Below are 15,000 nucleotides of genomic sequence, written 5' to 3' on the forward strand. Positions count from 1 at the left end.
TTTCTTTCTTTCTTTCTTTCTTTCTTTCTTTCTTTCTTTCTTTCTTTCTTTCTTTCTCTCTCTCTCTCTCTCTCTCTCTCTCTTTCTTTCTTTCTTTCTTTCTTTCTTTCTTTCTTTCCTCTTTTCTTTCTTTCAATGCAAGTTACAGTTCAAGAGTAGAATTTAGTGATTCATCACTTATATACAACACCCAGTGCTCATGACAAGAAGTAATGCCCATCACCCATTTAGCCCAATCCCACACACCTTCCCTCCAGCACCCTTCAGTGTGTTGTCTGTATTTAAGAGTCTCTTATGGTTTGCCTCCCTCTCTGTTTTTGTCTAATTTCTCCTTCCCTTTCCCTATATTCACCTGTTTTGTTTCTTAAACAGAAACACTACTGTTGAGTCTTGACTCTTGAACTTTACATATGAACGACATCATATAGACACAGATGCTTCTTTGACTCAGCATTATGTTCGGAAGATTTATTCATGTAATTAGGTTCAGTGGTAGATTCTCTATGACATGTGTATGATCAGGTCATTTGCAGATAAAGATTAGCTGGTCTCTTCCTTTAAAATCTCGATGCTTTTTATTTCTTGTGTTGTTTTTGTCTTGCCAGCCAGAAGCCCTAGCACAGCATTGAATAGAAATGGTGATGATGGGTATCCTTGCCTTATTCTATTTTTTTAATAACAGCTTTATTGAGATACAATGTACACACCATACAATTCATCCTCTGAAGTGGACAACTCAATGCAACTCAATGATTTTTGGTATATTCAAAGAGTTGTATAGCCATCACTAGGATTAACCTCAGAACATTGTCATCACCCTGTACCTATCAGCAGTCACTTGCCACTTCTCCCAATGCCCCCAGCCTTAGGATACCACTGACCGTGAACATTTTTGCTATTATTGCTGTGGACTTTTTATATGAATGGAGACGTACAATATGTGGTCTTTGTGACCACTCCTTGCGTATTCTTGATCTCAGGGTTTCAGTTATATTTGTGGTCTTTTATTTATTTATTTTTTGGATATCCTTTGTCAGGTAAATGTATTTTCTTCTTGCCTTGGTTTTCTAAGAGTTTTATATTCATGATTTAAAAAATCATGAATATGAATGGATGTTGCATTTCATTGAATACTTTCTCTGCTGCTATTGAGACGATCACATGACTTTTCTTTCTCAGTGTGTTAAGACAGTAAGTTACATTGATTGATTTTTTTAATGTTAATCCAGTTGTACATTCCTGGAATAAACCCAGATTAGATGTGACATGTCTTCCTTCTTATCAATAGCTGGATTCTGTTTGCTAGAACTTTGTTCAGGGGCTTTTGCATCTATGATCATGAGAAGATTGGCTTGTGATTGTCTTATAATTTCTATTCCAGGTTTTAGTATTGTTTTACTTTACCCCCAAAACAGAGTCTAATAAAAGCAGCAACAGAACTTCCCAGCTGTTTTATTATCTCTCCTGATTCCGGGGACTGGCTGGGCTCAGTTACTGACAACATGGTATCACTTTCTTGTCTGGGGGCTTGGTAGGGATGCTGGGAGCTCTCTTTTGCTCTCTCCTCATGGTGAGCTTGGGGTAGGGTTGAATGGTGCTTGATTCCCGAGAGTGTAAAAGAAGAAGATGCCAGACCTTCTTAAGGCTTACACCCAGAACAGGCACTGTGTTGCTTCTGATGCATTCTATTGATTAAAGCTGGTCACGGGGCCAACCCGACTTAAGTGGAGGGGACAACACAGGTATGGATGCCAGGGGGTTAGTTCATTGAAGTCCTTTTAGGACACTGACTGGCAAAGGTATCAAAGATACTCCAGCACTGTGATTTGAGTTGAGGTGGGTTTTTTTTTTTTTCATGTTTATTTATTTTTGAGAGAAAGAGAGACAGAGCGTGAGCAGGGGAAATGTCAGAGAGAGAGAGGGAAACACAGAGTCTGAAGCAGGCTCTAGGCTCCGAGCTGTCAACACAGAGCCTGATGCAAGGCTTGAACCCATAAACCATGAGATCATGGCCTCAGCTGAAGTTGGATGCTCAACCTACTGAGCCACCCAGGCACTCCTGTATTGGGGTGTTTTTGAACCTACCTTACTTCCCAGGCCTGACTACAAGCACTTTGAAGGTGCTGGCTATATCTGACTCACCTCTAGGACCTTCCAAGCCACTCACCTCTGCCCCAAATGCAGAGCAAATGGTAGTGAGGTCTGGGTAAGGAAGGAAAGAAGGTCATGCTGCTCTGGTGTGGGAGACAGGCCTCACTTGGGAGACTCTGGTCTCCTGGTCCTAGCCTGCAGTTCAGGCTGCCTGTTGAACCCCAGAAACAACTGGGCCTTCCTTTTCTTCATTCTTCATCCACTGAGTACCTCCTTTGCCAGACTCTAACCCAGGGGCTGAGCCTCTGGTGGTGAATTAGGTACATTCTTGTCTCAAGTGGTTCACAGGCAAAGGGTGGGCTTGGAGAGATAGTCAACAAAGAATTCAGTCTCATGTGACATACTTACATGCTCTTGTAGAAGCTAACAAGAGCATGCAGGGAGTGGGGGAAGACTCGAGGAAGGAGGACATTTTCCCCTGTAGGAATAAGGAAGGCTTTCCAGAGGAGATGTTTGAGTTGGACTTGAAGGAAGCATAGCAGTTGCCCAGTGGATGAGAGGACACAAGGCAGACAGAACAGTGTGAGCAAAGGCACTGAGGTGAGCAGGATTAGTGTGTTGAGGAAAGGGAAGAGCATGGAGTTGGACAGAAGCATGTTCTCAGGAAAGGATGGCATGGCTTCAAGGTGAGCCCAATTCTGGAGTCAGACTGACCATGGCCCAGAACTACTTCCCTCTCATCATAGGGTCAACTTAGGGAAGACCCCAGTCTCCTCACCGGTGAAATGAAGATCACGATGGCCATACCCAATAGGGTTTGTGATCAGTAGGGTGTGTATCTGTGCTGTGGCACCTCCAAGCATCCCGTAGGTGCTGGAAATGGTTAGGGTTATGTTAATGAGGCTGAGAGGTCACTTGGGATCTAATTAGGGTTTGGTTTTGGACCTCTAGGGCAGAGGATCTTATTTCTTGCAAGCATTGGCTCCTCAATTGGAGAGTCTCTCAGCTTCTAAGGCACAGTTTATGAGGTCTGGGATGTGTGCAGCTCCAGAAGAGCAACACAGTCCTCTAGGTGCCCCTGGCTTGTTCGTAACGGTATAGATATTTGGGGAGCAGGGAAACTTGGGGGGCAGAAGGTAGTCAATCCTTATGGGGAAAATGGTTGGGTCAACCCTAGTCTTCTCCATGCCTAGTTGATGTCAGGAAGACAGGGGTAGAGAATTCCAGCACTTAAGATTTGTAAGGAGTCTTCTTAAAGAGTATGTTACCATTCAAGGATATAGTGGGAAGACTGAGGCTCAGAGAGGAGATAGGACTGCCCAAGGTCACATAGTCCATCTGGCAGAAGTAGGACAAGTCAGGGACCCAGGTGTCCCATTGGCCAGCCCCCCACACCCTTTATTGATTCTGTTCCTTTTACAGGCACCTGCTGTCATTCTCTGGCTTTAAAAACTGCAACTCACTTTCCAGAAGCCATTTCCTATGGGTGCTGATGGGTTTGCCCTTCCTGCTAATCAATGGGGCCCTGGAGTGCAGGGGGCTGAGCAGAAGGTTTCTGGCTTGTGCCCAGAGTCAGCGGGAGAAGCAGCCTGCCTGTCCAGAGTTTTGGCTGCTGCTTCAAGAAGGGAGAGCAGTGCTAACTGGCACCGGGCTGCCCAAAATCTGGGCATCTGGTTTTGCCAGGGTCCTTAGAGCTGGGTGTTGTCATTATTTGTTTGCCCTTCAAAGACATCCAAGCAGAAAGGGGACTGTAGCACTGACCCTGAGACTCTCACAGCCCCAAGAATGTTGGGCAGGGCTGCTTCTCATCAAGGAGCGTTTGCTGAGCAAATGAGCAGATGTCAAGGCAGCGAGTGTACATGTGATAGGTGGAGTTCAGACAGGGGTGGGATTTAGTGTCAGTTCTAGCAGATTAACCTGACGACTTAACCTGGGGGATTTTGACATTAATGATGTTTAGCAACTTTGCCATGACCAAGGCTTCTGTTTCCACGAAGTGCTGAGGAAGAGTACAACCTGGGAGATGGTAACTCTGAGGACCTAAAATATGTCAGCTCAGTCAGGAAAGACAGACTCTCCCTCCCTTTCTTCCTTCCCCAAATACTCAGTGTTTTACCTTGTACCCAAATGGGACATTTTAGTTCTGGCATCAGGAGTATAGGGGTGAGAGTGGGGGAAGGGTGCTTATAGCAAGTTTGGGAGGTGAGCTGGGAACACAAATAAACACAACTCGTGGTAAAAGACAATTTAAATCATAAAACAGAGATAGGAGAAGCGTTTCATGGGTTCTGAGTTAGAAGACATTTGGATATGAGATTGACCTTGTCCACTGGAAATCTATGCTTAAATATGGTAGGTATCTATGAACACCTCCCACTCAAGCACCCCTGTGAATGACAAGGAGCTGGTATTATGAATTACAAAATACATTTTCCATCTATCATCCATCCATATCTATCTATCTATCTGTCATCTATCTATTGTCTACACAGAAAAAGACATGAACTATAGTAGTTGTGTTAAAGGTCTCATAAATCCACATACTCACTTCCTTGTTCAATTCTGTTATCATTACCCTGAGCATTCCACAAGAAATCAGTGTGCAAGGGCTTTACTTGTAACCGAAATTGTACTTCACGTGCCTTTATGATGAAAATGTGCTATCGGAAGAGATGAGACAGAACTAACTTAATTTTTCCTGTCAGTCTCTGTAGTAGATCAATTAAACTGCCAAGGAGATCAAATATTTCAGACTGTATTTATTACATTAAGTATTTATGTTCAGGCCAAGCCTTTAAAGCATGATGTCATATAGGAATGTAGGCCGATTAGATCAATTCAGCAGAATTTGCTGTAACTTAATGGAAATCTAATTGTGTGTTTTAATTTAGTGTCCAGGAGGTAGTATGTTCTCCAAACAAAACCATTTTCAGGTTGCATTTAGGGGCCAAACGGCTCTTGTGCAGACGTTGGTGAAGTCTCGTGTTGGTAGGGCTAGAGGGGAGAGGTTATAGCCTTTTAGGGGGTTCACTCGCTGACAGGTTGGTCATACCCCATGCAAAGGGACTCGCTGATCTCGAATCCCACAGAATGGGAGAGGGATGGAGTGTTCCCTGTGGGTTTTCCATGGTGCTTTCTCTGCCCCATGTTCACTGGTCAATAGACCTGCCATTAGCAGTTATGGGGGTGCAGTGGAGTGCTGAGGACACAGCCCTTATTCCTCGGCAATTTCAGTGGGATTCTGTTCTAAAGCAGAATGTCTGTTCTCCTCATCTGTATGGATGGAGACCGGAAATCACAAGTCACAAAAAGGACATCATTTTTATGACAGTAATACCTGGTCATAAAGAGTGGAAAATACCATAAAACACAAAGAAAAAGATTAATATCATTTGTAAACAGCCCCCAGAATCAAGCAATATGAATATCTAATATTGGTGCATTTGTTTTCCTCCCCTGTGTAAATGTGTATCTCTAATGAATTTATGTGTTTTATAGCTTATTTAGAAATTAAAATTTTAAACCAAAAGACTTATTTGTATCAAAATTTTCTACTCATAAGTACATTTATATTTGTGTTATACCCATAACCCCACATGGATAAGGCACATTGCTGTACATATACATGTACATGTATATATGATGTATATATACATGTATATTATGTTTACATATACATGCATATACCAAAGTAGGATCATACTGACTTATTGTTTCTCAATCTGGTTTTTAAACTTAAAATTTCATTATTGTGTTTCATTATTATTTTTTTTCATGACACTAAGTGTCCTCCTATTATAGAATTTTGCCAAAACTTTAGTATGTTCTATGTGGGTGACTATAACTTCTTCAGTCAATTCCCTAGTATTGGGCCATGAGGTTAGTCACAGTTTTTGTTACTATATGCCACACTGGATTGACTTTCTTTGTAGCTAATTTAATTTTTAGCCCATTCATGATTTATAGCTTTTTGATAGATTTTGAGAAAAAAGGGAGGGAGGGGTACCTAGGTGGCTCACTCGGTTAAGCGTCCGACTTAGGCTCAGGTCATGATCTCGTGGTTCGTGGGGTCGAGCCTTGTGTCAGGCTCTGTGCTGACTGCCAGCTCAGAGCTTGGAGCCTGTTTCAGATTCTGTGTCTCCCTCTCTCTCTGACCCTCCCCTGCTCACGCTGTCTCTCTCTCGCTCTCAGAAGTAAATAAAACATTAAAAATTTTTTTAAAAAATAAAATTTTTATAAAGGGAGGGAAACCCTAGAGCCCCAACTCTGGAAATCTAGTAACTAAAAGATGACACTTTATTTATTTTATTTTATTATTTTTAAAAAATTTTAAAGAAAGTTTACTTATTTATTGAGAGAGAAAGTGCACAGGGGAGGGGCAGAGAGACAGAGAGAGATGGAGAGATGAGAATGAGAGAAAGAGAGAGAGGATGAGAGATAGAGTCCCAAGCAGGCTCCCTGCTGACAGCACAGAGCCCGACACAGGGCTCGGGGCTCGAACTCATGAACCCTGAGATTATGACCTGAGACCAAATCAAGAGTTGGATGCTCAACTTACTGAGCCAATCACGCGCCCCCAAAAGATGACACTTTTAAACTTTATTTTTCTCACTCCTTACAATTCTGTTGGCAGAATAAGTTATTTTATTTTTTAGTCCAATAGGAACGGTTCTAGCCAGGAAGCAGGACAGCCTAGCATCTCCGGGAGTGTGGCGGGGGGGGGGGCATCAGAGCTGGTGGGCTGCCTCCTGCACACTCCCTGGCTGTGGCAGAGCTCACTGCTCATCCTGGGGACCCCAGGGCATGCTCACAAGCTGTGTTCTTCAGCTGCTGGCTGAAACGAATTGGTAATTGGAAGAAACCATGAGTTGTGACTTAGAATTACCCTTTAATTAGTATGGGGTTCTGGAAATAGTAATTGTGTGAGGCCTTAGTATTAGCTGCGTTATGGAATATTTCTCACAGGCAGGTGTATCTCCCCCTCTCACAGATGAGGGGCCTGAAGTGTGGAAAGTTGGTGAGAAGCCCCCTGACTGGGGAACGGTGGGGCCAGGGCCGGACCTCCAAGCCTACTTTCTTCTGCCTCAGCAGGCTGCTGAGACACCCCAGAGACGGCCTATGGTCACTCTCATTTTATGGAATCTTGGTAATGGACGACTTGCTTGTGGGGTAGATGTCTTCTCAAGGGTCTTTGTCACCTCTCAGACATAACAAAGGGGGGTGTTCGGCCCCTCCTGTGGCTGATTCAGTGTCACCCCATCACTGACAGTGATGTACAGGCGTGGTGCGGTTTTCCTAAAAACTTTCAGTCCTCATATCCTGTGATGGTCCCTGCTGTCGGCCAGAGGCGTAAGGCCCTCCCCAGGCAGACCATCTTGCTTGCCCACCCCTGTACCAATCGGTTCCAGGTTTCTGTGCATGTTGAGTCTTTTGGTTGTCATAAATTGCTGTCTCTTTTCTCAATGTTACCCATCAATATGTCTGCCATCAGCAGCCACATTTCTCTCTAGTTTGTGGCAATCTTGTAAACCGAACAATTTATGTGAGAAGTGCTCTTGAAAGAAACTTTAAGCACTTGGTGAGGGTCTGGAGGGAGCATGGCTTTGCAGGGGCAAAGTGTCAGTGCTTTGGGATCTAGGATTTTACTTGGTAACTATGTGTTCACCTGCCGTCTGAACAAATCTCCGTTTTGTTACCTCTGGTTTTCAGTCAGCGTCCATCCGGGTGGGTTGCTGAGGTTGCTGGTGCAGGAGGCATATGGGGAAAGCTGGTGATGCTCTTGGTTTGTGGAATCAGGAAGAAATCAAGAGTTACTTTTATGAGAATTCTATTCGTGGCAATCACTTTTTTCTCTGTTCGAGAATGGTTATAGGAGTTGAGAAAGAGTCTTTTTGTTGGATAATTTAAGTTCGATAACAACCAATTGAAATTCTGAAAACGTGTTAAAGTTGGAAGAACTCAATAGTTCACATCCCATTCTAAAACCCCTCCTGTTTTGTTGGAAGGGATTTAAAACCTTTTCTGGTCCAATAGCCCATATGGTGCAAGAAGATTATCTAATGTCATGTCAGGGGACCTTCAGGGTGTGTTGACCAGGAACCTGGAGAGCCCTCCGCATAAGTATAGCATGTGATGGTAAAGAAAGAAAAACTCCTTTTTTTTTTTTTTTTTTTCCATACTTCTGCTCATTGCTTCTCTTTCACCCTCTGCACCAAGAGAGATAGAGAGAGGGTTACCTTGCATCCACTGCGCCCTGGGGGCAGCTCAGCTAAGTAACCCCAGTTCCTTCATTCTCCATTTCTCCCTTCCTCTTGTTCCCCATCACCTTGACCTGAACTCTCTTTTGGTTCTTACAGTTTTATGTTTAAGAAAATTAATTTACTTTATTTTAAATTCTGATAAAATATGTAGGAGATAAAATTTACCATCTTAACTATTTCTAAGTGTACAATTCAAAAGCATTCAATATGGGGGTGCCTGGGGAGCTCAGTCAGTTAAGCATCTGACTTCGGCTCAGGTCATGATCTCACGGTTTCTGAGTTTGAGCCCCATGTCAGGCTTTGTGCTGACAGCTCAGAGCCTGGAGCCTGCTTCGTATTCTGGGTCTCCTTCTCTCTCTGCCCCTCCCCAGTTCACACTCTGTCGCTCTCTCTCTCAAAAATAAATAAACATTAAAAACAAATTTAAAAAAAAGAACAAAAACATTCAATATATTCCTTGTGTTGGGCAACCATCTCCAAAATTTTCATCTTCTCAAACTGAAACTCTGTCCCCATTGAACAGGAACTTCCCATTTTCCTGTCTCCCCAGCTCCCGGGAAACAGCATTCTGTTTTGTGTCTCTATGAACATGCCTACTCTAGGCATCCCTGGAAATGTAATTACACAGCATTTGTCTTTTTGTGACTGGCTTATTCCCTTAGCATAATGTCCTTGAGGTTTATCCATGTGTCAGACATTTCTTCCTTTTTAAAGCTCAGTAATTCTCCATTGTATGCACAGCTCTTACAGTTTTTTTAGTTTGTGATTTTTTTTGTATTTTTTGAACTAAAATTATTTTTACTAAACAACTTGAACAAATCAAATGAAATGCCTGCAGTTTTATAAGAGATAGTAAACATCATAATTGATAGACACTTCTACAATAAAAAACTTTATAAAATTTTCTTTAATAATATGTTTTAATAGTTTATTGTCAAGTTGGTTTCCATATAACACCCAGTGCTCATCCCCACAAGTGCCCTCCTCCATGCCCATCACCCCCCTTTCTCTTCCCCCCACTCCATCTGCCCTCAATTTGTTCTCGGCATTCAAGAGTCTCTCATGGTTTGCCTCCCTTCCTCTCCCCCACTATTTTTCCCCTCCTTCTCCTCTATGGTCCTCCGTTAAGTTCCTCCTAACCCTCCTATACATGCAAACATATGGTATCTGTCCTTCTCTGCCTGACTTATTTCACTCAGCATAACACCCTCAAGATCCATCCAAGTTGCAAAAAATGGCCAGATTTCATTCTTTCTCATTGCCATGTAGTATTCCATCGTATAGATAAACCACATCTTCTTGATCCATGCGTCCATTGATGGACACTTAGGCTCTTTCCATGTTTTGGCTATTGTTGAGAGTGCTGCTATGAACATTGGGGTACATGTGCCCCTATGCATCAGCACTCCTGTATCCCTTGGGTAAATTCCTAGCAGTGCTATTGCTGGTCTTGGGGGGTTCTATTGTTAATTTTTTGAGGAACCTCCACACTGTTTTCCAGAGGGGCTGTACCCGTTTACATTCCCACCAACAGTGTAGGAGGGTGCCCGTTTCTCCACATCCTCGCCAGCATCTAGAGTCCTCTGATTTGCTCATTATAGCCACTCTGACTGGCATGAGGTGGTATCTCAGTGTGGTTTTGATTTATATTTCCCTGATGAGGAGGGATGCTGAGCATCGTTTCATGTGTCTGTTGGCCATCTGGATGTCCTCTTTGGAGAAGTGTCTGTTCATGTCTTCTGCCCATTTCTTCACTGGATTGTTTGTTTTGTGGGTGTATGGCTCTTACAGTTTTAATCACAGAGTGTCCCGGAGTTGTTGGGTTCATGGTCCTCAGTTTCCCCATCCATCTGGTGGGGAGGGTGGTGAACTAGGTCATGTGCACAGACTCTGCTCCCCTCTGCAGCCTTGATTCTATGAGCTAATGTGTTTCTCTTGTCACTGAATCTGGGTTTTGGGGACGAGGAGTGTAGTTATTGGTGGCTTTCTTGGGAGCCCACCGATTGCAGGTCTGACCCAGCAGGTGTAGGCCGTGGATCCCGGGGGAGGAGGCTCTGTGCTGTCCACGTGGCACTTCTTCATCCTCTAGGTGGCATATTCATCACTGAATTACACAGGCCCATTTAACTCCTGACCTGATGCTTACTTTGGAGCAAAGAGTCACCGGAGGCAAGAAAAGCGGGGAGCTCACCTTTCTGAGGCTGGTCTGATGTGGGCAGGGCTGCCTTGGGCTGAGGCTGAGGACTGTGGCCACTCCTGGGTCCCTGACAATCTATAGCTCCAGACAAGCTCCCCTCAGACTTTCAGTGCCTGCCTGGCTCAGGCAGCCCAGCCTCTCAGCCCACTTACATGTGACTCTTTTTAACATTCATTTAAAAGTAATGTTTCTGATTTTAAAAGAAATTCACATTGGGGCACCTGGGTGGCTCAGTTAGTTAAGTGTCCCACTCTGGCTCAGGACATGATCTTGCGGTTTGTGAGTTCAAGCTCCGAGTCAGGCCCTGTGCTGACAGCTCTGAGCCTGGAGACTGCTTCAGGTTCTGTGTCTCCCTCTCTCTCCCTGCCCCTCCCCTACTCACTCTCTCTCTCTCTCTCAAAAATAAATAAACATTAAAAAAAGCTAAAAAAATAAAAGAAATTCATATTTGCTATAGAAAAACGAGAAAAATTCTAAACAGACAGAGAGGAAAATGTCTAGTATTCTTGCCATTGAGAGTGTTCACCGTTCTTCATATGCAGTCTCCTCACACATGAGCTCCGTTTGTGAGGGAGACCTGGAGGGGGTCTCAGTCCTTGGGTGGCTCCCTGGTTCGTGGCACAAGCACCATCCCAGCAAGGGCTGCAGTTCCCCATGGAGCCCTGAAGGGTGTCTGTGTGTGTGTGGCTGTGTTGAGCGAAGGCCAATGGGAAGAGTGGACTCGGGAGTTGCCCGAATGTGACTCTGTGTGTTTCCTGCTGCTGCTGGAAATGGCCCCAGGCTGGAAACCCACCAGAGGCGTGGGGCTGTGAAATGGGCTCTCAGAATTCCCTTTGTAAAGTTGACATTTGTGATTTGTCCCGAGCTCCTCTTGGTGTCTGCTATCTGCTGTATCGACCCTTACTCAGAGCTAAGGTAGGAGGCCACGCTGCATTTGAAGCTCCTGTTACAGTACTGGAGAACTGAAATGCCACCAGAAAGTTCTGGTCCCACCTATCAATGAACTGTACAAACTGGGACCAGTTACTCTTGGAGCTTCAGTTTCCTTACCTGGAGAGCGGGGATGAGTAATGCCCACCCCTCGGAGTTGCCGGGATAGTGACAAGAGGCAACTGTGGGTGCTGGTATAGGTGACCTTCCTTTTTGTCTCCGAGCAGGCTTGGAAAGGAACAGAGAGAGGTCCAGATGGGCTTGAGGGGAGAGGAAGGTGCCTGGCCCTGGCCTGGGAAAGCCTGTCCCCGTGAAAGGAGGCAGGCACATCCCAGCTGACGCAGCCTAGACTACCTCGGGAGGGCTGATCCTACAAGTGGGCCCTGGGGCTGGTGGCCCCTCCCCCTTCCTTCCTTCCGTAGGTATTTTCCAAAAGCCTGGCCTGTTTCAGGCATGGTTCTAGGTGTACACAGAGTGGTGAATGAGACAGGAAGACACCTGACCCCTTGGGAGTCTGCCGTCTTGAGGGGGAGAGAGTAGCGGGGGAGACGGACAACAGACACATCAACAAACCAACAGCCCACCTACCATCTGTGGCTAATGCTGTGAAGATTTGAGCAGAGTGGAACGTAACCAGGGAGCCTACATTGGAAGGAGAGGATACGAAGGATCCCTGAGGAGGTGGTGGTCAGATGGAGCCCTGAAGAGAGACTGAAGTGTGAGGAGAGCTTCCGAGGCAGAGGGAGGGTCTTTTCACTCAGGCGAGGAACGTGCCCTCTTTTCAGAGGGACCCAATGGTTACAGAGCAGGCCGCCTGCCTGGTGAGATCCAGTTTGGCCACTTATTATTTGCCCTTAGTCTTCTCATCTGCAGAAGGGGGTAACTATGGAGCCTACTTCCTAGAATTGCTCTGAAGCTGAGAGGCATGAGACAAGCTTGGAGCCGTGCCCGGCCCACACGAGCATTTGCTCTGTGTAATACAGCTCTGTGTAGGGCTCTGCTGTGATGCTGCCATGAGCATCTGAAAGCGAGGTCTGTCCAGCACATGGGAAGGAGGCTAGGGCAGTGGGGGCATGATCACACAAGGGCTTGGAGGCTGCTGGGAGGAATTGGGGTTCATTTGACCAATATGGATTTTGGTTCCTGATGTCCAATGCAGCTTCTTCCAAAGCTGGTGAGCACTTTCAGAAAGAGACGAGGGACTGCTTTGTGACCCCTCCCTTGTCAGAAGGGGAGAAGTGATTGGCCCACCCACATGGGGCCTGGCCTCAGGGACAGGTGTTAAATCCCAACCGTCCTTGGCAGGGCTACGGTGGTCCATCTCTTGCTCACCTTGTAGCATCTGGCTTTGGCTCTGGCCCGGGATGACTAGGGGTGGGGAGGGGCACAGAGGCTGTGGGGATGTGCATCTCCTATGGGATCACACATAGGGGCCACCACTTGACCTGTCCTGGGAGCTCAGAGAGTCTCTCAATGTATGTCATTCCAACAGCCAAGGCTCGGCACTAAGTCTTTGTGACTCCTGTCCCCATACCTGCTGTACTGGGGAGCTGGAGTCCACTGGTGTCCCTCAAGGATGGGAGTGGTGCTAGCGCTGTGCAGTGCTCTTTACTTCTCTCCTTGGAACTCAGATGGGCGACCGGAGCACAGGATTCTGTGGCCAGACTCTCTCTATCCTCCTCCACCACACACACACACACACACACACAGACGACTTTCTCTGGTTGCCCCCATCTTAGGAATGGCATCTCCATTCATTTGGGTGATCAGGCCCAAACCTAGGCATCATGTGTGAACCTTTCCTATCCATCACCTTCCTTGTGGTCCATGAGCAGTCTGCCCAGGTTGTAACCTTCATCATAAACCAGAATCTGGCCACTCCGTATCATCTTCCCTCCAGCCACGTTGAGCCAAGCCCCCTTCCCCTAGGACTCACTATCCCATCCCTGGTGCAGATAAGCTTGCAACACTCTCTACTCCAAGCTGCTGAGGCTTCCTTGCGCTGCATCCTGAACAGCCTGTGGGGCAGTCTGGCCCTGATGACCCTGACCCATCTGCCACTGTCCTTGCCTGCAGTCTCTGGCTTTGGTCAGTCTGAATACACCTCTGCTCCCTGAACAGGTGACTTCAGTTCCTGTGTCTGTGCCTTTGCACTGCTCTTCTCCCTGGCTACGTGCTCTTTCCTGGACATTCACACAGCTGTCACTCTGGCTAGTTGTACTCAGATCTCTGCCACGCATCGTGCTCCATTCATGTTTTCCATAGCACATGCCACCGCCTGTCTTTGCATCAGGGGCTCGAGGGCTCCAGCATGCCTCTCCATTAGAGCTGTACTCCGTGACATTGGGTCTTGCTATCTTATTCCTACTGATTGTAACTAGGCTCTAGAACGATGCCGGGTGCTCATGGGATAGTTGTTGAATAAATGCACAAAAGAGGATGACCTATAGGTACTCTGAGGTGCTAGCCTCACGCTGAGCATGGCAGGATATGTACTCACTATATTGCTGGAATGGTTTGTGTGCTGCTAGCCAGCAGGCTTGGGGCCAGCCAGTTGTTCCTAAGCCCCGTTGCACACATCGGACCTATGCTAAGTGCTTTCCAAACTGATTCCTTCAGAGGTTCTCAAACCTCAGTTCACGGTACCCTGAGGGTCTCAGTTAATTTTTCATGACTCTCTTGGGCCATGAGAAAAACCTAGCAGTTTTGTTCATTCAATGGTTAGGTCTAAGCAACTCAGTAAGTGTTAATGTCCCAACAACTTAGTAGCCATTGGAAAAAATGGCTGGGTTGCCTTTGTCTTGAAAGATCGAAAATGTCCCTGCAGTGCCCCTGTAAGTCCTCAGGGTTCCTTTGACACATAGTTTGGGGAGTATGGGATTACTTCACTGGATCCTCGTAATGAACCTGTGAGGTAGGTATCATTCCATTTTGTAGAAGGTGAAGCCAAGACATTGGCCCAAGGCCACCCTGCTGGTCAGTGAGGGAAGCAGGACTGGTCAGGTCTCCCCAGTGCTTTGGGCTGACAAAGGCTGTCCCTTGGGCTGACAACTGGATCCCTCTTGCTGCGCATCTTTGGGGTCCCCAGTACTTGTCATGTCACCTCTCCCTGTAGTGTCCTGAACCGATCGGAATCACTCGGCCCCTTGCCCCTACCTCGTGTCCCTAGGAGACAGAATGTGAGCAGTGACGGCAGACTGTTGCTTTTCCTCCTTTCAGGGGGCCCACTGTGCTCTTGCTGTGTCCCAGACCCCATGGGGCTGTCGTTCCTCCCCACCTACGGTTGTCAGAGTAACCGCACGGCCAGCGTGGCCGCCCTGCGCATGAAGGCTCGTGAGCACTCGGAGGCCGTCCTGCAGTCTGCCAACCTCCTGCCCTCCGCCAGCAGCAGCCCCAGCCCAGCGGCCAAGCCGGCGCCCCCCGATGGCAGCCAGGACAAGAACCCTCCTGCCAAGGAACAGAGCGAGGGGGAGAAGAGCGTATGAGGGTCCAGAGGGTCCAGGCCCGAGGCGCCCTCCCCCA

At 46.6% G+C, this 15,000-nt stretch overlaps 1 protein-coding gene across 1 annotated transcript in view; it reads left to right on the forward strand.

The window, feature by feature from the left end:
- Nucleotides 1-14,963, forward strand: part of DRGX (dorsal root ganglia homeobox) — a 31,177-nt gene extending 16,214 nt beyond the window's left edge. The window contains exon 6 of the mRNA XM_039233651.1: nt 14,698-14,963. Within this exon, the coding sequence (XP_039089582.1) occupies nt 14,698-14,963 (266 nt within the window). The remainder of the gene's footprint in view (nt 1-14,697) is intronic.
- The last annotated feature ends 37 nt before the right edge of the window (nt 14,964-15,000 follow it).

This window comes from Hyaena hyaena, unplaced genomic scaffold (genome assembly GCF_003009895.1).
Source record: "Hyaena hyaena isolate Hyena2069 unplaced genomic scaffold, ASM300989v1 scaffold_78, whole genome shotgun sequence".
Classification (NCBI taxonomy): domain Eukaryota; kingdom Metazoa; phylum Chordata; class Mammalia; order Carnivora; family Hyaenidae; genus Hyaena; species Hyaena hyaena.